Source organism: Syngnathoides biaculeatus, chromosome 20 (genome assembly GCF_019802595.1).
Source record: "Syngnathoides biaculeatus isolate LvHL_M chromosome 20, ASM1980259v1, whole genome shotgun sequence".
NCBI lineage: Eukaryota > Metazoa > Chordata > Actinopteri > Syngnathiformes > Syngnathidae > Syngnathoides > Syngnathoides biaculeatus.
The window spans coordinates 14,838,911-14,863,719 of record NC_084659.1 but is presented as its reverse complement, the minus strand read 5'-3'; the positions used below and the strand labels follow the sequence as shown (position 1 = coordinate 14,863,719).

Here is a 24,809-nt window from a genome sequence, read left to right as displayed (position 1 = left end):
ATAACAGTTCGTGAAGTTATTTGTTCGAAAACCAAATAGATGTTTCCTATGACAATGAATGGAAAAAGAAATAATGCGTTCCAAGCCTGAAAATGTGGCTTTTTAAAGCATTTTTTTTAGCCTTTCCTAGAACTACATAACTGTATTTGTTTTTTTTTTTTCAACCGCTTGATGTCACTGTTCACATGCTCTTTTTTTTTTTTTTGTAGTGGAAGGGGGACACCTTGTTCCCTTTGATGCAGTGCAGGCGTACAGGGTGAGCTTTATCTGAACAATTTCTTACATTGGATCTCGCGTTTTTGCATCTTGTTTGAGTGCGGTATTACAATTCCAGCTTCGTCCGCATCGAATTGAAACACGGATGTTTCTTTTTGTTTAAAAACAGGTCTAAAGTCTCGCTATTTTAATGGGAATTGTTCGTTGTAGTCCCAAAAACACAAGAAGGACTACAATGACCTGAATGCATTTCGAAGCTGAGCTTCCTCCACACACATCCGCTCGCCTCGCTGTTGTGTTGGGGAAAAGGGACTTGGTGTAAACAGCGGCGATGTCTGTGCAGGTTGTGGCAGCGAAAATGGCAGAGGTCGAACTCAAAGACGTCGGCAAGGAATTACCCGCTGACTCCCCCAGCGCGCCGACGTCGGAGGGGGTCATGGGGAGGAACTACCCGCCGCGCGAGGCCGGTTCCTCCGCCGCGGTGTCCCCGACCGCGGAGCCCTCCGCCAAAGCCGGGGAAAGCAGCCCGGGCTTGCTCGCCCCGAACGCCACCAAGATGCCGCAGGCGTCGGCGATGAAGCGCCCGGACCCGCAGCAGAACGGCGGCGAGGCGTTCGTCAACCGGGACGGCACTGTGGCCGAGGCACCGCGCATGAAAAAGGCGAGTGGGACGCTGTGTGCTTTTCGTCCTCTTTTTTTATGCCATTTTTCTCCGAGAGCACTCAATGTGGCCAAGCTAGCAATGCTAACTGAGAACGAGGCTGATTCAGCGGCGTGACCGAACCTCATAACAACACTTTCGGGGTGTTCGCAACTTTGAAGACAGTCCAACAAAGACTGCACACTGGTTCTCTTTTACTTTTAAATGGTTATCAGTCGTCAAAACTCCTTGTGCTTCATGGGAGTCCCACTGCCATTTTCCTTTCCTGCTCCAACACAGTTTCCCAACCTTATATTAAACCAAAGCACACGTTACTTTACATTTTACCGACAGCACCAAAAACCCTCTGGTTGGAACAATTTGATAGATAGTTATTCACTTAGGACACAAAATGGTTATTAACTAGTAATGTATTAATGCTGACTCTATCATCATAACAGTAGGTAAGTAATAGTTTTCGTACCAACTAAGTACCAAGTGTATAATTTCTCACAGCACGCCCGTTTAAACCACTGCCTTAACCATTTTTTTTAATCAACATAGCTTAACATGGGTGCTGTCGTTTGAAAAATAGACTCATTTTTTTCTTCACACGTGTCCGTCTAGACCAGTGATTTCCAACCTTTATGAGCCAAAGTACAAGATTCCACAACACACCAACAAAAGTGAATGTCACCAAAAATGGATCGATTAATTACTGTATGTACTTCCTGCCATCTAATAGAAGAGGATTTGTTTTTGTTCTGTCTGTCATTGTGCCTCACTGGCATAAATAGATGAATAAATTATAATTTCTTGGAAATAGATGTTTTTTTTAGCAATGACATAAAATTGGATAACTTCCCATGGGACACCTGAAGAGCGCGCATGGCACACTGTTTGGGAATCACTGGTCTAGACATAACAAGGAATATGATTTCTCTATGATGTCAACTCGTTCAAATGCAAGTGAATAACAAGGGCCACGTTAAAGGAAAAGTTGGACTAGCAATCCTGTGAGGACGCTGCAGTGCAGTGTATTTCCGCCTACAAGTGACTTGACATTGATTTCTAGCCAGAAGTTCGCATCGATCCTTTTATATTGCTCATTCAGAAATGGTTGAGACCGTTCATAACATGCGCGATAGTTGAGAACCGAAGGATGGGTTGGACGCCTTGTGACAAGCACTCGCACAGCCTCCCGAAGAAACCCCACAGGTACTTAACAATGGAGGGCACCCCGGCGGCGATGCAGAACAGATGGCTCTGCGCACCACGACTGGATCCCAACTACGGAAGCTTCCCAACGAGCACTTGGCTGTTTGGACGGAACATGTCAGAATGCAAAAAACTGGACCTCCCAGAGAGCAGCAGCCACATCTGGATCATTTCCCAATTTTACTACAAAAGAGCGGTACTTCATTTTCATTAGCGGTTTGATTTGGATGGCGCGAGGCAAATCTTTGTCTATTTATAAATTGCCAGCTAGTCCGGGATCCTATGGCACACAATGTAATGCGTATATGACCTCAGCCGGGCCGTGTGCATCTGTTCGAGTCATCCGGTCCAGTAAAATGTGGAAGCGGTCGGAGGGCGGGGTGCATTTACGACCTATTAACGCTTTTAATCTTTATCGTGTCCCGTCGTGAGAGGATTAAAACGACAGCTCTGTGTTGTAACCGGGGGCCCAGATGTGAGCTCTTTTCAGAGATTAGTTTTATTTGAACCTTTTGTGCGCATTTAGTTCGGTGATGCTGTTTCCCAGCTTCCCGGATGTCTCGTAGATTCATTTGAATTTTATTTTTTTAACTTGTATGAATGCGTTTGAGATGTAGGGTAAAGATGCGTTCTTAGCTGATTGGACAAACCTTTTGGGCCCACTAATTTCAAGAAAATGTTCCCATCTTTAACAGTGGGGGGGGTGGGGGGACCTGTCAGCATATCTGACCACTTTTCTATTTTTTTCCCCCTAAACCCTTGCTATTTTCCAAAGCAAACATCCCAGATGGTTTCCTCGCTACCAACCATCTGTTACCTACAGTTAATCATTCTCCACCCCTAGCCATTGTTTTTTTTTTTTTTTTTTTTTAAATTCACCAGGTGTCCAAAAAAGAGCGCATGGAATATTTCAATTTACAATTCCAGCTCATCCCGCTTTGATGTAACGTTATGTCACGTACACTAATCCGACGTTCCGAGTATTGCTTGTCGGCTAACAGCTTAAAGTGTGACCTGTGGCTGTCCTACATGGGAAATGGAGTGGACAGAGGAGTGGGTTATGTATTTAAAAAAAAAAACAAAAAAAAACGTCAGAGCTTTCAAGGCGACACAAATCAGCACGGGGCTTTACTATCACGCTATTTATACCAGTGATTCCCATCCGGTGTGCCAAGCGAAATCACCCGAAAATTATCAGCTCCTGTAATTTCCGGCCTACAGAGCGCACCTGATTATAAGTCTCACACAGTACTTTCGTAAAGGAAATACCATTTGGTACATACATACAGTACGCCACACCTGTGTAAAAGCCGCAAGTACCCACGTTGAAATACAAGATATTTACAAAGAAGGACGGTACACAGAAAGAGTGTTCAATGTTTTAATAGCTTAGCTCATCATAGCAATAACAGGGTACCACGAACAGAGCTGGTTTGAAAAAAAACAAAAAAAAAAGGTAAAAAAAACACAGTAGCAACACGGTAGCACTGCACTAATAGCCAGTTTAAAAAAAAAAAAAGTTTAAAAAGTCACTTCCTCGGCACATATATTCCACCGGTGTCACTCTTAGGCCCATCACCGCATAAACTGCAGGGTTGAAAGCATGTGGAAAAACCGGAAATTACGGTACCAATGAAGAATTTGTCCTACTCATCATATCTATGCCAGCGATGTCTAGTGATAAGCAGAACAATTAATCTATGTATTTTTGCGGGAGTGGTGTACAGTGAGATTTTTTTTTTTCCACTCTTAAAAATTATTTCCGACACATAGTCATGTGAGTGACAAGCAGAACAATAAATCTTACATGAAATGGTGGAAGGTACAATTAACCTGTGTATCCACCTGTTGCTCTTCTTACAAGAGAGTAATAGCGTTGTTTATAAACTCGAGCTCGTGGGACATGGAATGTCACCTCTTTGGCAGGGAAAGAGCTCGAGTTGGTGCGTGAGGTCGAGAAGTTCCGACTTGATATAGTCGGACTCGCCTCTACGCACCGCATGGGCTCTGGTACCACTCCTCTTGAGAGGGGTTGGACTCTGCTCCACTCTGGAGTTGCCCACGGTGAGAGACGCCGAGCAGGTGTGGGTATACTCACTGCCCCCCGGCTCGGGGCCTGTATGTTGGGGTTTACCCCGGTGGATGAGAGGGTCGCCTCCCTCCGCCTTCAGGTGGGGGGAAAGAACAAGATCCCGGATACAAGCGGGTGAAATAAGTTTCCTCCGCAAGGTGTCCGGGCTCTCCCTTAGAGAGAGGGTGAGAAGCTCAGTCGTCCGGGTGGGGCTCAGTGTCAAGTCGTTGCTCCTCCGCATTGAGAGGAGCCAGATGATGTGGCTTGGGCATCTGATCCGGATGCCTCCCGGACGCCTCCCTGGTGATGTGTTCCGGGCATGTCCCACCGGAAAGAGACCCCGGGGACGACCCGGGACATGGTGGAGAGACTATGTCTCTCGGCTGGTCAGGGACCGCCTCGGGATCCCTCCGGAAGAGCTGGATGAAGTGGTTGGGGAAAGGGAAGTCTGGGTATCCCTGCTGAAGCTACTTCCCCTGCGACCTGACCCAGAGAAGCAGTAGAGAACGGAAAGTGTAATAAACTAAATGGCTATTGAGTCATCATAGATAATGTTGATTATTGTCGGAGGTTGCGCACATATGCTTAATATTTTTGGCAGTTAAGAATTCATTAGTATCTCTCTGGTCATCATTATAAAATAGCTCAGCACAATGTAAGCTGGGATTTACTGCATATTTAATAAGCTATCAGCGAAAGCCATTTTAGGCCGTCGCGGGGCTCCATTGCAGCCCCGCGCCAAGCTTTTCACGTCAGACCACTTGCTTTTTCCGCCTCACCTCCTCGCTCTCAGCGGCCTCTCTTTGTGTCGACCACAAAGTACATCGCCGCAACTCAACACCTCGTACGCTTCCTGCGCATCGTGCCCCCCGTCTGCCCTCTCTCAGTCCAAAAAGAAGTGAAGGTGCCTGGCTGTTCACACCCGCATAACCACCTCCTCCCCGTCCTTAGAGGCTCATCCAGGAAACGAACCGATGATCCTTTACATCACTTTGACGAGTTAACCCACGCTTCGACGCAGCGCCTTAGCACTTCGCAGGTGATTATTCTTGTCGACAACCATGATCTATTTTATGCTGGTGATTCAATTCCAGACGCACCCCCACTAGGAGAAAATCTCCGATATAGCGAGACTAACGCTGAGCGACATAAATATACAGCTATCAAAGTGTGATGTAAAATGTCTCCCATACGATATGGATATCGTTTAAATTGTTCTTTTGATGTGTGGGTGCTGCACTTTCACGGTTTGGTTCAAAAAGTCAGCGGCATCCAGAAAACGGTGACTGTAAAACATGCCACCGACAAGTCCGAACTAGCGACATCAAATTTTTCTACCATTCCGGCAGTTTTTGTCATATCAAAACCATAAAAATGTTTGAAAACAAAAATAAACAGTTGATGTAGTAGTACAAGGACCAAAAACTCGAATGTCGGGAGATTAAATCTCAAACCTGAAAGAGTTGATAAGCGAGTTTTGCTATTTCTCAACCTTTGAAACGTGGAACAAAATGTTTTTAAAAAAAACACAAGCTGACAAAGACGATACTCGACCTCTGTGACACTTCATTTATGAATAATTCAGTTTAAATTATTGCCGCACTTATGTTGAAGGTTTCTTGAGGCATACTGATGTTGATTTGAATTCTGCGCTCTTTATTTAATTCTTTGAAGTCTGATTGCACATCCAGAGGTATTTTTTTCCCACCTGATACTTTTTATTATGTTTTCTTTGTAATATGCATTTTCCACAAAATGAAGAACTGGTAAGGGATAAAAATGTAATTTTCAGGAAAAATAATGCATTAAAATGTTTCTTTTTAGGATTTAAAGGTGTTTTTTCCACAATATAATGTTTTGTCCATATGGCACAACCCTAATTGAGAATATATAAAAAAATATTTTTTTATCCCTCCCTCTCCCTTTAAGACTTTGAAATGGAGTAAAACACGATTTTTCAAGTATTCCTCGGCACCGGGTCTCACTTTGTCACTTGGAAAATTCCCCAAATGAAAGCCAAAGTATGCTTGGATCAAGTTATTTGGTACTGCCATAATTTCATTAGAGGTCCGCTAGCTTAATGCTAACAGGTTATGCAAAACACCAGCGATGGTCGAGCCGAAGCTAGTATTGTTGTTGTGCAAATTCTAGACATTGTAGAAAGCTGCAAAAGAAACCACCAAGGAGCAGGGGATATGTGTACATCTGAACTTTTATGGAATCTTTTTAATGATTAAAAACTAAAGAAACAGGATGTTATAACAGACACTACCCTTACCATGTTGCCCAATTGCAAGCAACTGAAGGGAAGTGGAGCATACGTTTCCAGGAACCTTGTGTGTTAGTGTGGAATGCGAAACCCTTTCTTGTGTACTGACTGACAAACTGGTGCGTACATGGGGAAAATGTGCATCCATGTAACCAGCGGCGTGGACACGATTGGCTCAGTTTGTCACAACGGTAAATACCGTAATTTCCGGCATTCAGAGCGCACCTGGTTGGTTATAAGCCTCACCCAGTACATTTGTAAAGCAAATACCATTTGGTACATATATAAGCCGCACCTGTGTAAAAGCCGCAAGTGCCACATTGAAACAAGATATTTACAAAGAAAGACGGTACACAGAGTTTTCAAATTTTTAATAGCTTAGCTTAGCTTCGCATTGCAACAACATTGTAGCACGAACAGGGCTGGTTAAAAAAAAAAAACATACCGATAATAAAAAAAAAAAAAAAAAAAAAAACAGCCGCGGCAGCTACACAGTCGCACCACGGTAGCATAGCACAAACAGAGACGGTTAAAAAAAACAAACATACCTAAATCACTGAGACACGGCAGTAACGCTAGCACGGTCCGAACAGGGTCGGTTAAAAAAAAAAAACATACCGATAATAAAAAAAAAAAAAAAAAAAAAACAGCCGCGGCAGCTACACAGTCGCACCACGGTAGCATAGCACAAACAGAGACGGTTAAAAAAAACAAACATACCTAAATCACTGAGACACGGCAGTAACGCTAGCACGGTCCGAACAGGGTCGGTTAAAAAAAAAAAAACATACCAGTAAAAATCATCGAGACATGACAGTAATACATCAGCAACATGCTAGAACAGCGCTAGCGCAGCGCTAACAGGGCCGGTTGAAAAAAATATATACCAGTAAAAGTCACTTCCTCGGCACATATCTTCCACTGGTCTCACTCTTGCCTTTTCCGCTCGAGTGCCCCCTTGCGGGCGTTAGAAAAAATGCACAAATTAGCCGCATCACCTCATAAGCCGCAGGGTTGAAAGCGTGTGAAAAAAATTTGCGGTTTATTGGCCAGAAATTGCAGTAATTGAAAGAGGCATTGTCATGCTTAGGAAATTTGACAGCGGCGAAGTTTTGCCACATTTGAGTTTCGTGTTGTTTTTCCTCAAGCTCCGATGCCTCCCACTCCGATTCCGTAATAGTTCTGTACTTGTCAGGAAGATGAAGAAAAACCTTTGAAGACCGGTTTTATGCTCCCAGTGAAACTCGCTGACCTCTTGTTTCATTCAAAAATAGAGGCGGTTTCTGGCAAAGTCAGAAGAAGATGAATACAACACAAACATGAACTGAAATTGCACAGTCCTAACAAAAAAAAAAGCCATTCAGTGGTTTTTCCCAACATTTGCGGGGTTAATTGTTCCATCGAGTTTGATTACCAATCCATTTAAGCGTTTCGGACCGCTGAAAGGCTTTATTGAGCCGTTAAGAGTCGGAGTGGGCCGAAAGGTATCGGGATGGACCGCACGCACCAATGAATGTTTGCCCGTGTTTTTCACAGGTCATTAACGCACCTGCATTAAAGCTGATGTGGTTGATCCGGTGCTGTGTCAAATATTTCCATTGCCGTTATTTAGCCAAATGTCCCAACAGTGAAGAACGTATCCGCAGCGGTGATTTTGTCGAGGTCACTTAATTACCATTCAAATGTGAGGCGGCCTCAGGTTGATCAGGAACAGGAAAATATGGATATAGAAGGGTTAGAAGGGTGTCGTTTTATACGGAATTTAATTTATTCTTAAAGCTGATTTGTTAAAAAATGACATGATGTGTGTGGGGAAGAGGGATGACAGTGAAATGTACGACTGGGCGATGTGGCCTAAAAATAGAATCGAACAGAATCATCTAATTATATGGGTTTCGGCAAAAATCCAATCTCCCATTTTATTGTTTTCCTCCGGTACTTGTTACAAAAAGTGAATTAAAATGACATAATTCAAAACAAGTCTTCTCGAAAAAAAGGCCTTTCTTAGCTAATATGCTTTTTGTTCTAAAACAAAACAAAACAAAAAAAAAAAAAACATGCACCAATTTATTCATTTAAGTAATGTCACAATCATATCAGCGCTTTTAATCATCCTAAAGTCAAGGTTGGGAGGAGGAGTTTGGTTTATGATTGTTGTATTGACTGCCAGTCCCTTTTTAATGATTTATTTTTTTTAAATTATGTGACCCCTACGTGGCGATTGGCTGGCAAGCAGTTCAGGGTGTACTCCGCCTCCTGCCCGTCGACAGCTGGGATAGGCTCCAGCACTCCCCACTACCCTCGTGAGGATAAGCACCAAAGAAAATGGATGGATGGATGACCCCCTACGTTCTGACTTTCAGACCCTCAAAAGTACCTGGAACCCAGTTTGAGAACCTGCGCTGTAAAAGTCTCCGGGATGACTTCCTCCTGGCTGGTACCGAGTTGCGACGCCTCTGTTGACGCGAAGCCGCTGGCAACGCACATGCGAGACCACTGGTAGCTGTGTGCTTTGCGCGCACGCACGCGCCGTTATTTACGACGCCAGCGCTTGTCGGCCCACATAAATCAGCGGGACACGCTCTTACATCACGGCCGCCCTCGGGGCAGCGTGCGCCCTCGACGTGTGTACGGGCGGGCCACCTCACGCTAGCTGCCTCCTCCTCCTTTTCCCCCCGCCTGTCGGGTGAGGGTGGTCGCACGTTTTTGGTTATTGAATGAGGAGGATCATAAATTTATATTATCACGAGGCTTATGTTCCAAACACACTCGCTGTGGGTTAAAATCATCCTTATCGTTTCATCCCTTCCACATACTTTAAACTTATTAAAAAGAATTGGAGCCTGATGGGATGGCATGTGACCTCAAATGTGCACGTGAGCCTCTGGGGGTGAGCCGCGGCTGACAGCAGCTGCTTCCTGAATGCACTGATTATCTTTGTGTGTTGTCAAATTTACAGCCGTGCTACCCTAAGAACGGACGATCTCGTCAGATCTCGGAAGCTAAGCGGGTTTGGCCCTGGTTAGTACTTGGATGGGAGGCTGCCTGGGAATACCAGATGTTGAAAGCTTCTCTCCCCGACTAAATCCAGAGTGGTTGCGTCAGGAAGGGCATTCGCCGTAAAACTGTGCGTTCATCTGAGATGACAGGCCGTGGCGACCCCTAACGGGACAAGCCGAACGGAAAAGAAGATCTTTGTGCGTTGTCTGTGCGAACCAAACTCAAGTATAACTGGTTGCGCAAATGGTGTCGTGTCGGCGCTCAAAACCGCCGCCGCCCTACTGGAATGTGAGAAATCACAATAACCACCTCCTCAAGGCCCCCATTTCAATCCTGAGAACTATCACTTCCACGGTGTTTCTCACCGCGACTCCAGCTCGTGTGGACAATGGCTCTTTTGTTGTGGCTGTCGTTTGAAGGTTTAATGGTTGGATTGTTGATTCAAGGTCTCTCGGAAGACAATGGAGACTTGGATGGCCGTTTAGCTGGACAGTTGATGATTAATTGCAGAGACTGGTTGAGTCAGCTTTCTTTTCCACATCACAAACTTGTCCATCATCCATTTTTTGTCCGTTGTCCCCAATTCACCTGACCTCGTTCATGTCTTGTAAAGACTCCAAAATCCACTGCCGCTGATCAAAGCACGGCAAAATATCTTCAAATCAGCGGCCGTTTATGTAATGCCATTGAGTAACAGATGGCAAAGCTTGAGGATCAGTCTCTGGTGACACTAGCGGGATCCCTGTCTTTTTACTCATGTCGTCATGCAAATGCCCAGGTTTAGCCCATCAAGTTTCGTAACGGTGACTGCAGGCTGAGGCTCTGGTAAATATAAATTGACAGGATCTTTATCGTGGGGGCAGAGTGGGAATCGCCATCCGCCCCCATCCTTCTGTTGCGTTTGTGTCATTGTTGCGAGGAGAAAATCAATGACCAGCTGATCAGTCAGAGATCGTGTTTCCATAGGGCTCGTTGCTTCATCCGACTGTGTTTGATTAGAGTCAGGTTTCTGTCTTTACGGGTCTGGAAACCCGCAGAGAGTGAAGGCCTCCCGTTGTGGGTGGGAAGCAAGTCGCAGAGGACGAGTGTCGAAAACGCTGCAGACCGCGCAGCTGTATGATTGAAGGCACAGCTGCCGGTGCCTGCGTATTGAGTCAGAACACATTCAAGCTGAGCAGTCATGACTTTGTTGATACAGTTCTCTCCTACGGCGAGGCACCTATGAAAACCTTCGTTCCCATGGTTCACAGAAACCGCTTCTAATTTCCTCAGATGTCTGGGAAAATCTGTACCACATCCTTATCGAATAGAACCCAAGTTTGTTAATCTGTAGCCCCACACGGTTTCAGATTTTCCTCTGGTTTATCTATTAGCCACAGTGGTCAAAACCCGAGGCCTTATCTGGCATGTTTACAATCCCGCACGTAATTGAAATTATTTCCAGATTTTGAAATGCTCGAAGGCACACTGCCCAAAAGGTTAGTTCTATCGAGGCGATTTTGCATACTGTGATACCTCGCCTATGACCGTGCTACCCTGAGAACGCCCGTTCTCGTCAGATCTCAGAAGCTATGCGGGTTTGTCCCTGGTTAGTACTTGGACTGCCTTGGAATACCAGATGCTATAAGCTTCTTTCCCTGGCTAAAATGCAGAGGGGTTGCATCAGAAACGGCATCCGGCGTAAAACTGTGTCAAACAAATATGCTTATGGGACAAGCCGAAAGGAAAAGGAGGAGATACTGTGATACCTTGATTTACCCGTTTAATTCTGTGACTGAATTTATAACTTGCACTTCAAATTTTTGTGAACGGATGTTGTGGCGTTCGCTGCCGCCATCTTGTCGTGGTTCACATTTTTGGTTTGTTTGTAGTCTCAATTCAACAGATTCTGCAAATCTAGAAAATCACACATACTGCTGTCAGTATTTTACCATGAAATAAAATATTGACACATTGCTGAAAGTTGTCAATATATAAATTTTTATTCAAATAACAAAGTATATTTGGAAAGAAAGTGAAGAGTAATAACATTAATGACCTCTAGGGGTCATTCAAGGATTGGCCACTAACGTTTAGTTTTTGATTCTCGTCAGGTCAAATGAAGATGACAGAAATAATGGGTGCTAACGTAGTGTAATCAAATATTTCACTAACACTAAAACTTTAGAACATTATCCAAGAAACCTCTGGCATGTTTACATCCAACTGGTAGTGCTAGCACTAGCTTGCTAGGCGGCAGAACGTTTTGTTGCCTGCTTGCGAGCCGTGTCGTATGAAAAGTACGTGAACATACCCCAAGCAAAATTGGATGAAGGTCTCCTGTGCATCGGTGATGACAACCACACCTTTATTCCCCCCTCCAACCCACACAAACACAATAAATTTGAACTTTTCCTGGAACACGACTTCCTCAGTCAGTTATTTGCTTTTTCACTGTATAGCAGGGGTGGTCAATGCGTCGATCGTGATCGACTGGTCGAGCCACTGGTTTCTTTTAGGCAGCACACAGCACTTTCTCTAACAACGACCGCCGCTCCGCCACACTCTCTTTTTCCGAGTTAACCTAACACCCCCCCCCCTGCTCTTAAAGACGTGCACTCATAATTACAAATGTTCCAGTACTTACGCAGCCCATCAATGTGTTTTATAATGACAGCGTCCACCACCGCTACTTTAGTTAGCAACATATTCTGGGCAATGACAAGCTAGACATGCTGCTTATGTTTCCTTTCGATATTAATGGAGAAAGTTAAAAAAGAAAACGTCTGGGCACCCCTGCTGTATAGCATCATAAGCAGATGGTCTCCCCCCCACCCCCCAAAAAAGCCAGTTTGATCTCTTGACTTTGGTTAGTGCTTAGTGTCAGTTAAGGGATACTCACATTGACATAAGATACCGTCTTAAGACCATCTTCTCTTTGATAATCCAGCAACACGTCTTTACTTTGAGTAATTTTGAAACCACGCCGTTCTATGTGTTTTGACCGAACATTGTAAAACATTTTTTTTTTGTGTGTGTCCACATGCTCTTTTAATCTTTTGATCTCGGATCAATTCAGATGCTGCTTTCTACAATGCAACCGCTAATCAATTGATGAGGCCCGTTTACATAAACCAAGCACAATGCGCTCTTATTTGCTAATTTATTATTAATTATTAATCTACCCAGCTCGTGGACAGCTCAGTTCTGGCCCGGTAAGCCGCCGGACTGGTTAACCCGCCCTTCGCTGGCAGGTTAGTAATGAGCAGCAGATTAGAACATCAGCTCATTTGCATCTTGAAATTTGATCTTTAAGTCTAATCGCAGCGGGTTATAAAACGGATTAATACAAGATTTTCTATAAATGCTGACAAAGCTTTGGCTTCCCAAGGAATTCGCACTTGAGTGCACTCAACTCACCTTTGTCCACTCTCATCGCGCTTCTCATTTAGTGTGGACGTACTGGACCCGGTGTTCTGGAACTGCGGCGAACGAGTGCTAGATTTGTCCTAAAAACAACTCTTAAGCCACCTTGAGCCGCGCTCCCGTGCTCCCCAAATTACCCCAAATCTCTCAACGCTGAGCTCCTAAAGCCCATCATCTTACCTCAATCGGGTAAACGTCAGCAGACAAAAATCTGCGTTATGAACTTTTTATGGCCGGCCAAGTTATTCGCAGTATCTGCTGCCGTCTGAAAATCCTGCTATTCATGGGCTTTATTCGCTTAGAAATTGTCCCTGAATTGTACTTTAGGCTTAATTAGTCTTAATGTTTTTCTTGCGCGTTCATATTGTTCAGTTTCTTTATTTTTTTTTTTTAATTAATCTGACCCAATAATCTCCAAGCGGGCACGATAACTGGGGGTGTGTAGCAGGACGAAAAAGAGACCTAAGGGAAGGGACAGAATTAATTGCATTGTCTGCCAGTGCTGTCGGACCAGTTTGGGCTGGATCGCGAGAAGAGATCAGTGACCATAAAGAACCACAATGACGAGATGGCTGATTTCCAAGTTCCTTGACAATGGGCTCCAGGAATATCTGGGCATTCCCTCCCCCCTCGCTTGCATTGATTTATGGCGGCAATAAGTCATCCATTCAAATTATTGATAAGACAAGTACAAAAAGATCTGTGGAAAGATTCATGGCTAATTTTTAATCAACAACTTTCCATGGCGCCGGTCCAGAATCAACTCTCTAAGCTTCTATTCATACTTGATAGTTGGCAAAATGAGTCTTTTGGTGATTTAAATTTTCCAAATTTCAAAAGCACCAAATTCTGATCTCGTCTTCCTCTCGCCCGACAGATCCAGTTCGCAGACCAGAAACAGGAGTTCAACAAGCGGCCTTCCAAGATCGGCCGCCGGTCTTTGTCGCGCTCCATTTCGCAGTCGTCCACAGACAGCTACAGCTCAGGTAAGCCAACGCATTCCTTCGTCCTCTTGCCGGTTCCACGTTTTCTCCCAGAATCAAATCTTGTCCTCATTCGGGCTATCCAGGTTAACTTTGGGCAAATGGCAGGCTACAACACGGCCGGAGAAAAATTCCTTGTGGGTTTTTCCACACTTTCCAATAAAGCTGATTCTGATTTCTGCAACCTAACGGAAGCTGCGGGAAAACACGCACGATCAGAACATGCAAACTCCACACAGGAGAGCTTGAGCCGAGATTGAAACACAGAACCTCAGATGGTAATTGAGGCAGACGTGCTCAGTCTGAAACATTTTGTACAAAATGGAACCAAAGTGTCAGTTTATTTGCTGACATCAGTTTTTTCAGTTCCTCATCTCATTTCAAGCAATGGTGGCCAAACATATTTTAAGGGTTGGGTGATCCTATGAGAGTCATTTTGGTCTATGACACACTTTTTGTTGAGCAAAGACATGCAAGACATGTTGACAGTGTTATTTAAAAAAAAAAAAAATAGAATATGCCTGGTGTTATCTACACTGGCCATATGTTTTTTTTTTTTTTTAGTTTTCGACTATATATTAGTATTTCTTGGGTTGATTTTTCTGCGATGTCCTTTGCCAGTAAGACCACGTCATTAATGTTGTACCCGCCCTTCTTTTTACCGTAATTTCCGGCCTAGAAGCCGTGACTTTTTTCACACCCTGCGGCTTATGCGGCTAATTTGTGCATTCTTACTAGCGGCCCCAAGGAGGCGGTCGAGCAGAAAAGGTAAGAGTGAGAGCGGTAGAATATATGGGTCGAGGAAGTGACTTTTACCGGTATGTTTTTTTTTTTGTGTGTATATATATATATATATATATATATATATATATATATATATATATAACCGGCCCTGTTAGCGCTGCTGTTGTGTTACTACCGAATCTCAGTGATATAGCTATGTTGTTGGTTTTTTTAACTCGCGCTGTTAGTGCTGTGCTATTGTGTTGCTACTGTGTAGCGGCCACATTTTTTTTTTTTTTTTTTTTAACCAGACCTGTTCGTTACCGAATTGTTGCTATGTAAAGCTAAGCTAAGGTATTAAAACTCTCTGTGTACCATCTTTCTTTGTAAATATCTCATGTTTCATTGTGGGTTTCAATGTGGGCACTTGGCGGCTTTTTACACAAGTGTGGTTTATGTATCTACCAAATGGTATTTCCTTTACTACTGGGTGAGGTTTATTATGCGCTCTGTAGGCCGGAAATTACAGTATGGATGGAAGAGGTCAGATGGGTTTTCATTTTCTGCAATTTTCCCCGCACCCTTTTTTTTTAATTGGCACATTTTTTTTTTTTTTTACATCAGCAGTTTTATTGTGCTGCTGGGTAAGGTGAGCACTTCTCCCTGGTTGTGATGTTGCAACGTATGTCTCCTGAACTCAAGCGGGTTGTGTGATGAGTCAGAGTCGTACACGTCACAGAGTGCCAGACAGTGACTCTCACCGCCTTGATACTTTCCGTTCTTCTTTTTATGTCTCACATAGCCACCGTGTGTCCACACTACATAATATAGATCCAAAGCTCGGGGAGGTTGTCTAGACACGCAAGGTCTCGTGAATAGGGTTGCAGTCTCAAAGTTAGAGCATTCATGACTTAATTCACGCCGGCATGCTGACAAATCTCCTGTTTGTTCCCCAGCGGCGTCATACACGGACAGCTCCGACGACGAGACGTCTCCTCGGGACAAACAGCAGAAGAACTCCAAGGGCAACGGCGACTTCTGCATCAAAAACATCAAGCAGGCTGACTTTGGACGCCGAGAGATCGAGATCGCCGAGCAAGGTTTGTTTGTGGTTTGTTGCGTCACAGAGACCATTAAAAATATACGGAGCGGCATGTTATAGGTGGGCGTTTCAGTGAATAGATTTAAAAAAAAATCAAAAATCAAAGTTCACCCTAAACAGAAACTACACTGCCAGTATGAGGTTGTAGAAATGAAGCCTGAGCTGATCCCTCCCACCCAAACACACAAAATCATCTTTTGCGTCAGGACCTCCTTCAGCTGGATGAGTCCATCGTCTTAGCGATGAAGTATTAGAGGGATTAAATGATCATACAATGAATTCCTTCACGCAACGTTGGTCCGATCCATTCAGACGACTGACATATGCTTTCCCCGCTTCTAGAGATGCCGGCCCTCATGGCTCTGAGGAAGCGAGCCCAGGGCGAGAAGCCCCTCGCCGGCGCCAAGGTGGTGGGCTGCACCCACATTACCGCCCAGACTGCTGTGAGTTCCCAAAAATAAAAAAAATAAATAAAATAACAATCCTTTTCTCTGAAGCAGTGGTTCTCAAACCGGGTCCCCAGAATCACTGGTGTCTCGGCAAAATAATTTTCAATCTCTAACAAATTACCATAATTCCCGGCCTATAGCGCGCACCTGGTTACAAGCCTCACCGAGTACATTTGTAAACACGGTACACAGAAAGAGTTTAACGCTAGCGCCACGCTAAGGCTAACCCTAACTCTGGCATGGCGCTCATGCTAACAGGGCCGGTTATAATAAACTTACCGGTAAATATCACTGAAACACGCTAGCACAGCGCTAACAGGGCTGGTAAAAGTCACTTTCTCGGCACATCTATTCCACCGGTCTCATTCTTACCTTAACCGCTTGAGTGCCCCCATGCGGCCGTTAGGAAAAAAATGCATAAATTAGCCACATTACCGCATGAACCACAGGGTTGAAAGCGTGTGAAAAAAGTCGCGGCTTGTAGGCTGGAAATTACGGTAAGTTCAGTTGTTAAAATGATATCTCACGTCAGCTTTTTCCGGCCTCCTCCCTTCCAGGTTCTGATGGAAACCCTGTCAGCTTTGGGTGCTCAGTGCAGATGGGCGGCCTGCAACATCTACTCCACCCAAAATGAGGTGGCAGCTGCTCTGGCAGAGGGAGGTGAGACACCCGCGTTGCTCTCATTTTCTTCTTTTTCAACTTACAGTACGTTTTTGTGCGCAGGTTTCAGTGTGTTTGCGTGGAAGGGCGAGTCCGAGGACGATTTCTGGTGGTGTATCGATCGCTGCGTCAACGTTGAAGGCTGGCAGCCCAACATGGTAGCACATTTTTCCATACAGGACGTGGGTCTTGCTCGCCTTAAAATTTAAAGACTCCAAGACTTGTGACATGCACAAACATTTTTTTTTTTTTTTATCTCAGATAAAAATATCATGTCTTTGTTCCTTCGTTATATGGAGTCGCTCATGCGTTTTGAATCGCAGTTATGAGCAGTTCAATTTGCGTGTCTGCTCAACCTCCCTTTGTCCCGCGTTGCCTCCAGATCTTGGATGACGGCGGTGACTTGACCCACTGGATCTACAAGAAGTACCCCAACATGTTCAAGAAGATCAAGGGCATTGTGGAGGAGAGCGTCACCGGTGTGCACAGGTTGGACCATGAAATTTCCTGAAAACTTAAAATGCAGGTTGTAAATGGGCTTATCCGGTTCCTGGTGCCACAGCACCACCTAGTGGTGAACGTGCGCGTCACTGTTACATGGTTATGTAATCATAGCATTGCCGGATCCACCGTTCTAGACCAAGCAATCCCTGCCGAGTGATGAAAGTAATTAGATACACTGCACCTAGTGTATGATTTATAGCACTGTTATGCACATTACACCCGCAGGCTTTACCAGCTGTCCAAGGCCGGGAAGCTGTGCGTCCCCGCGATGAATGTCAACGACTCTGTGACCAAACAGAAATTTGACAACCTCTACTGCTGCAGGGAGTCTATCCTTGACGGGTAAGAACCCTTTTTGGATGCGTCACGAGGACAATTAAATTCCACCTTCGCTAATGCGAACGCCACCGGCGCTCGTTTGTAGATTGAAGAGGACAACTGATGTCATGTTTGGAGGCAAACAAGTGGTGGTGTGTGGCTATGGCGAGGTGAGGCTCACCCGCATTGGTTTCCCCACTCGCACGATTGCCGATTCACAATTGAATACCGTAATTTCCAACCTACAGAGCTCACTGGATTATAAACCTCACCCAGTACATTTGTAAAGGAAATACCATTTGGTACATACAAAGGCCGCAGCTGTGTAAAAGCCACAAATGCCCACATTGAAACACGAGATATTTACAAAGAAAGACAGTACACAGAAAGAGTTTTCAAAGTTTTAATACCTTCGCTTTGTCTAACATTGCAACAACATGGTACCGTGAACAGAGTTGGTTTAAAAATAAAACAAACAAAAAAAACATACCGGGTGTGATACCGGTGCAGCTACGCAGTAGCAACACGGTATCACAACACTAACAGAGTACTTACATTTATTGTATTTTATTATTTTTTTTAAATTTATATATATAATGTATATATTTATAGTTTTATTTCAATTTTATTCCATACATGAATTTACATTTCCATCTTACTTATTTTTTTTTTTTTTTTTTAACTTACATAAATCACAGACACGCCAGTAACACAGAGGCAACACGCTAGAACAGCACTAACAGGGCCGGTTAAAAAGAAACATACTGGTAAAAATCACTGACGCACGGCAGTAAGAGTCCAGTAACATGCTAGCACAGCACTAACAGGGCCAGATGAAAAAAACATACCAGTAAAAGTCACTTCCTCAGCACATATATTCCACCGCTCTCACTCTTACCTTTTCCACTCCAGTGCCCCCCTGCGGCCGTTTGAAAAAATGCACAAATTAGCTCCATCACCGCAAACTGCACGGTTGAAAGCGTGTGAAAGAAGTCGCGGATCATAGGCCGGAAATTACGGTAATTGGTGTTTGGCACCTTCAGGTGGGGAAAGGCTGCTGCGCCGCCCTCAAAGCAATGGGCTCGATTGTCTACGTCACGGAGATCGACCCCATCTGTGCTTTGCAGGCTTGGTACGTCCCAACCCGTCTCGTTTACTTTCTCAACGTCGCGATTGAGACTTCACTCTCGCTCTCCTTTCTGCTTTCCAACGACAGCATGGATGGCTTCAGGCTGGTGAAGCTCAATGAAGTCATAAGACAAGTGGACATCGTCATCACCTGCACGGGTGCGTTCTTTGTTTGGTTTGTACGGCGTGATTGGGCGATTGATGACTAATCGGGATTTCACCCTTGCTAATAAAACTGATTTGGTACTGGTGACGAAGATGATGATGAAGAACATCATCTTTCTGGAATTAACAATATTATCCTAATTATTATCCTACTGATATAGTTAAGATCTAAAATATTTAAAAAACAAGTGTATTCAATTGTGTAATTAATGTGTAATATTCATCTGCCTCTTATTATACATCGCTGGCATAAATGAACAAAAATGAATCATAATGCAGAACTAGTAATTTTAGGACTGGTGAAATTGGATAATTTCTCTCAGCACAGTGGTCGGGAATCATTCCGGTCACCAAGGATACGGCTTTATGGTATTTTCCAAGATCAAATCTGTACGCTATAAGTGCTAAACTAATTAACTGTGATGAACTGAGAAGTCATTAATTTAACATTTAGAATTTAATTAACCCTCCAAGGACTCCTGGGGGGCCGAGTTTTCCCTCATCTGTTTTTTTTCTTTTCTCTCTTTGCTGGGGGGATCCCATCAGGCAACAAGAACGTGGTGGTGCGGGAGAACCTGGACCGCATGAAGAATGGCTGCATCGTCTGCAACATGGGCCACTCCAACACCGAAATTGACGTGGTCAGTCACCGGCTTCTTTGTATAATAATAATTATGATAATAATGCCGGATAAAATGGTTCTCGCCGTGACTCTGCAGGCAAGTCTGCGGACGCCCGAGCTGACCTGGGAGAGGGTCCGCTCGCAGGTGGACCACGTCATCTGGCCAGACAGCAAAAGGATAGTCTTGCTGGCTGAGGTACTTGTCACAAACCTCCCGTGAGGGGCTGGATCCAAATGCAGGACTCCAAGACGAGGACATGATGTTAGGCATGGATTTATTCACGATGAGGTGGCACAGAAACACTGTGACGAGGATAGCTCAAACTACACTATTTTCAGTGGTGGAGATTCCGACTGTCAGTGAATGCAACTCACAAAGTCAGGGCACAACGAATTGGCGAATGCAATGAGCAAAACTCCAACTTAAATACACCGTCTAATTACAGTCCCAATGTGAAACAGCTGTGAGCAGTGACAGGTGTGACCGGCCAGGGCAGTGGCCACGCCCCTTTTGGCCGTGGTCCAGCCTGGCTCATGGCAGTACTCATACATGCGTACAGAAAATGGATCCAGTCCAGACAACCATTAATACTCTTGTGACAAAAACATTTTACAAAGACATTGTAAGCTTATTTGAATGCTCACATGCTACATTTAAGACACATGGAAAATATTGTTGGAATAACACGACAATGCACTTTGAGCTGTTAGTTTACACTGTCGGTAATTTCACAGTAATTACACGTTTCATCTGTATTTAGTCCTTGTGTCCTGTAATTGTCGCTTAGTACGTGTATAAAATATACCGTAATTCCCGGCCCACAGAGCGCACCTGGTTATAAGCCTCACCGAGTACATTTGTAACGGAAATACCATTTGGTACATACATACGCCACAGCGGGCTAACACTAGCGCCGCCCTAACACTAACGCTACCGCCACGTTAACGCTAGCGCCACGCTAACAAGGCCGGTTAAAAAAAAAAAAAAAGACATACCGGTAAAAATCACTTAGACACGGCAGTAACACGCTAGCGCAGCGCTAACAGGGCAGGGCCGGTAAAAGTCACTTCATCAGCACATATATTCCACCAGTCTCACTCTTACCTTTTCCGCTCGAGTGCCCCCTTTTTAAATCGCTGCGACAGAACCAGAGCGGTGGTGACTGATCCAAGCAGACATCCTGCCAAATCAGGGTGTCACGGCCCATCAGAACATTGAGATAAAATGAACGTGTCTCGACAGATATTATTTATTTTTTCCCGTCTGCTTTGCAGGGTCGTCTTCTGAACCTCAGCTGTTCCACCGTGCCCACGTTTGTGCTGTCCATCACGGCCACCACCCAGGTACAGCCGGACAGTTGCCGGCGCTTCTTTCGGGCCGGTAGAAGCAAAAAAAAAAAAAAAAAAAATCGTGACGTGTCTGTTTGTGCGGTCAGGCCCTGGCGCTGATCGAGCTCTATAATGCTCCAGATGGACGCTACAAGCAGGATGTATATCTTCTGCCCAAGAAAATGGGTAAGATTTTTGTTTTAAATTTGTATTTTCATGTAGTGCAAGAGGGAGGAATAAAATGCTGTAATTTCCAGCCAATAAGACGCGACTTTTTTCACACCCTTTCAACCCTGCGGTTTATGCGGCGATGTGGCTAATTCGTGCATTTTTTTCTAACAGCCGCAAGGGGGGGCACTCGAGCGGAAAAGGTAAGCGTGAGACCGGTGGAATATACTGTAATTCCAGGTCTACAGAGCGCACCTGGTTACAAGCCTCACCCAGTACCATTTGTAAAGGAAATACCATTTGGTACATACATAGGTGTAAAAGTCGCAAGTGCCCACACTGAAAACCGACATTAAAACAAGAGATATTTACAAAGAAAGACGATACACAGAGAGATTAAGGCTAGCACCACAATGCTAACGCTAGCGCTGCCGCACTATACGTACTATAGGCCACAAATTGTTGCTATTATTTGTACTTTAAATTCTGAATCTGACTTGCTTACATTAATTAAAAATTTAAAATACCTGTAATGTCATTTACTACAATAAATATTTTTTGTACGTGTAATGAACTGAGTCTGAAATTGGCCGCAAACAGGTCACGTAGCCCTTCATACGATCGGTGCTCACGAAGTAGCCCTCAGCCTCAAAGAGGTTGTTGAACCCTGCATTAGTGTTAGCACTGCGCTAGCGTGTTACTCCCATGCCTTTGTGATTTTTGCCGGTATTTTTTTTTTAACCAGCTCTGTTGGCGTGGCGCTACCATTAGCGCAACGGAATTAGCGTTGAACTCTGTGTACCGTCTTTTTTTGTAAATATCACATGTTTCAATGTGAGTTTCAATGCTTCACTTGCGGGTTTTACACAGCTTCACCGTATGTATGTATCAAATGGTATTTCCTTTACAAATGTACTGGGTGAGGCTTATAACCAGGTGCGCTCTGCAGGGCAGGAATTCCGGTATGTCAAACCCCGAGTCTATATATCAATGCGACAGATACTCTTAATAATGTAACTACGTTAAGGAAAGGAGCGAGTCATACGCGACTAAAATCAGTTTTGCCTCCGGCCATCTTTACTTTTGCCGCTCCCTCACCCAGTTTATGAGGCGGGCCGGGTCTGTTTGAACCCGCACGACTCGTCGACCGATCATTTGCAGTCGAACACCTTTTTGCCGCGTTATGATTTAGAGGAGTCAAACGGTAAACAAACCACGGCAAGGCAAAACGTCGGCTACGCGGACCCTTTTGGAGGTGACGCGAGGTTGGCGAGATGAAAAGCCGGCTGCTCTCTTTTTTCTTTGCCATCTGAATGATTCATTAATGCCACCCCCGCCCGCCTGCCCGCATTTGTGTTTGTGTGGTGTGCAGATGAGTACGTGGCCAGCTTACATCTGCCGACTTTCGACGCGCACCTCACGGAGCTGAGCGACGAGCAGGCCAAGTATCTGGGCTTGAACAAGAACGGACCCTTTAAGCCAAACTACTATCGGTATGACAACAACTGTTGTTTTGTTGAGGTCCCTAATCAGAATTGATTCTGGAAAATTGAAAAGTTTGAGGATAAGCTTCGTATATTGATCTCATTTTTCTGTCTCGTCAAGGTATTAAAAAAGTTTCGAAGCCGTGCACAAAAGGGAGGCCGCGGGACTCCGCAAAGCGCGCACTCAAACAGGGCGAGGAGGACGAAGACTGGACAGGAAAGTTAACACACATCTTTTAGAATGAATATAAGAGAAGGGCGTGTGTGTGTGTGTGTGTGGGGGGGGGCAGTCATTTAATTTATTCCCATGTGACGATTATGAATTCAAACCCTGAGGATGCGGCGCCTGCTGTTTGTTTACCACCAGCTCGCCCCCCGGGGCAAGCTTCGACTTTCCCCCCCGGAGGACTTTTTGATTTCCCCTTTTTTTTTTTTGCTCTCACGTGTGCGTCACCACACGCTCTTCCCCCATCGCCTTTTTATGTTTTTCGCCATTATTCAAAAAAAAAAAAAAAAAAATATATATATATATATATATTATATATATATATATATATATATATATATATATAATGTCTAAGAAAAAAAAACACAATGAAGAACCATTGATTGAAGATTTCGTGCTTTTTAACCCCTCCTGTTCTTTTTGTCGTTGTTGTCATCATCTTCTTTTATACTTTTAATCGTGTGTTATTATTCCGCTCAGTGGGATAATACCTGGTGGGAATTCGCCAGGATCTCACGGTCCAATCATATTTCTTTTTGTAAGTATTATTTGACTGGTTATTCCTCCTCATTAACTTTTTTTTTTTTTTTTTTGAAAGCCAGACTGGACAGTGATTGGTTGTTCCAGCCTGTCACTCAAACTGCCTTTTGGTCTACCAGCTGCTCACACAACTTCATTGTGGCTAAAAAAATGAAAAGCATTAGAGAGTTTTAAAAAAATAAAATAAAATAACTTACTGTAATTTCCGGCCTACAAGCCACAACTTTTTTCACGCACTTTTAACCCTGCGGTTTATGTGGTGATGCGGCACTAGCGTTAAGCGCACCTGGTTATTAGCCTTGGTACACAATTTCATGCTAGCGTCGCACTAGCATTAGCACAGCGCTAGCATTAAACTCTTTCTGTGTACCGAGGATTATAACCAGGTGCGCTAACACTAGCGCCGCATCACCGCATAAACAGCAGGGTTGAAAGACAGAGTTTAATGCTCGCTGGCGCTAGTGTTAGCATGGCGCTAGCGTTAGTGGACCTGGTTATAAGCTTCTGTTTCCGTTGTGATTGCCGTTTATAAGCCTCGGTACACAGAGTTTAACGCTAGCGCCGTTCTAATGCTAGTGCCATGCTAATACTGGCGCGGCGCTAGCGTTAAACACTTTTTGTGTACAGATGCTTATAAACCAGGTGCGCTCTGTCGGCCAGGAATTACGCTCTCCTTAAAAAGTACCATATTGTATTCAGTCTTGTCAAATCATTACAACCTGTATATTTACATATTTATATAGAAGTGACAAATTTTTCTACATTTTCTCCCTCTCATTTGTCTTAGATCAATAAATGTCATCGCGATAAGCAATGAAATATCCGACTTATATGTGGAATAAATGTACCTATATGAATAAATACTGTGATTATATTAACGAAGATACCAAAACACAGGAAGTTGGTTTGGGAACATCCTAATTTTGACAGGGTTTTTTTTTTTTTCTCTGTATGTAAATTAATTTCCAAACTGAAATTATTCTCGAAGCCTGCTTCTTTTTTTTTTTTTTTTTTTATTTTTATTTTTTTTTTGGCTCTTATTTTTTTTGCATTCTTCTACCGAATCAAAACACTCTGAACTCGCATGTGCACCGCAGCTTTTATACCTTGCGGGCGCGCTGGTCATAAAGATGAAACAGAGAAAACACTAATTACCAAATTGTTCGTGATGAGATATGTGCTTGTCCTACACCCCCCACCCCCCGAGTGAATGTGAATGCTGACGTCTCTCTTTCTCTCTTTCTGTCTCTCTCTCTGTCTCTCTATCTCTCTATATATATGTATCTGTGTGTGTGCGCGCGTGCTTTATAAACAGCTGCCTCAGGATCCAATTCTGCGCGTTTGAGGGTGGGAGACTTTATTTTTTTTTAATTTTTCGTCAGTCTCAATCTGACCTCCGACCCGCGGGGTCGGCCGGCCAGGGGCGACACCAGCAATCCGTGTATGTATTACATATAGAATACGCACATTCTATATGCAGATGTAACAACCTTTAAAAAAAAAAAAAGCGCAGGAAGGAAAAAAAAAAATCACCTATTTATTGTTGTAAATCCTCGGAGAGGGAAAAAAAAATCAAATTCTTAATGTTT

At 44.1% G+C, this 24,809-nt stretch overlaps 1 protein-coding gene across 2 annotated transcripts; it reads left to right on the top strand.

The window, feature by feature from the left end:
* The first annotated feature begins 153 nt into the window (after positions 1-153).
* ahcyl2b (adenosylhomocysteinase like 2b) lies at positions 154-22,957 on the top strand. Of its 2 annotated transcripts, XM_061806725.1 has the most exons (18): positions 154-256; positions 560-877; positions 13,697-13,805; positions 15,482-15,625; positions 15,970-16,070; positions 16,634-16,736; positions 16,800-16,894; positions 17,119-17,225; positions 17,466-17,582; positions 17,665-17,728; positions 18,602-18,690; positions 18,775-18,845; positions 19,398-19,492; positions 19,571-19,669; positions 20,749-20,817; positions 20,910-20,988; positions 22,343-22,463; positions 22,576-22,957. In XM_061806725.1, the coding sequence occupies exons 2-18, from the start codon at positions 575-577 to the stop codon at positions 22,580-22,582; spliced, it is 1,773 nt and encodes a 590-aa protein (XP_061662709.1). In that variant the 5' UTR covers positions 154-256; positions 560-574; the 3' UTR covers positions 22,583-22,957. The 2 variants fall into 2 exon arrangements, with proteins under 2 accessions (XP_061662709.1, XP_061662708.1); XM_061806724.1 differs by lacking the exon at positions 154-256 and having other exon boundaries at positions 360-877.
* Positions 22,958-24,809: the final 1,852 nt, after the last annotated feature.

Excerpts from the sequence above, each read along its gene's own strand:
- ahcyl2b (XM_061806724.1), top strand. The coding sequence starts at position 548 with ATGTCTGTGCAGGTTGTGGCAGCGAAAATGGCAGAGGTCGAACTCAAA. Across the intron at positions 13,806-15,481 it reads CACAGACAGCTACAGCTCAG|CGGCGTCATACACGGACAGC; the intron begins GTAAGCCAACGC and ends TTTGTTCCCCAG. Across the intron at positions 17,583-17,664 it reads AGGGAGTCTATCCTTGACGG|ATTGAAGAGGACAACTGATG; the intron begins GTAAGAACCCTT and ends GCTCGTTTGTAG.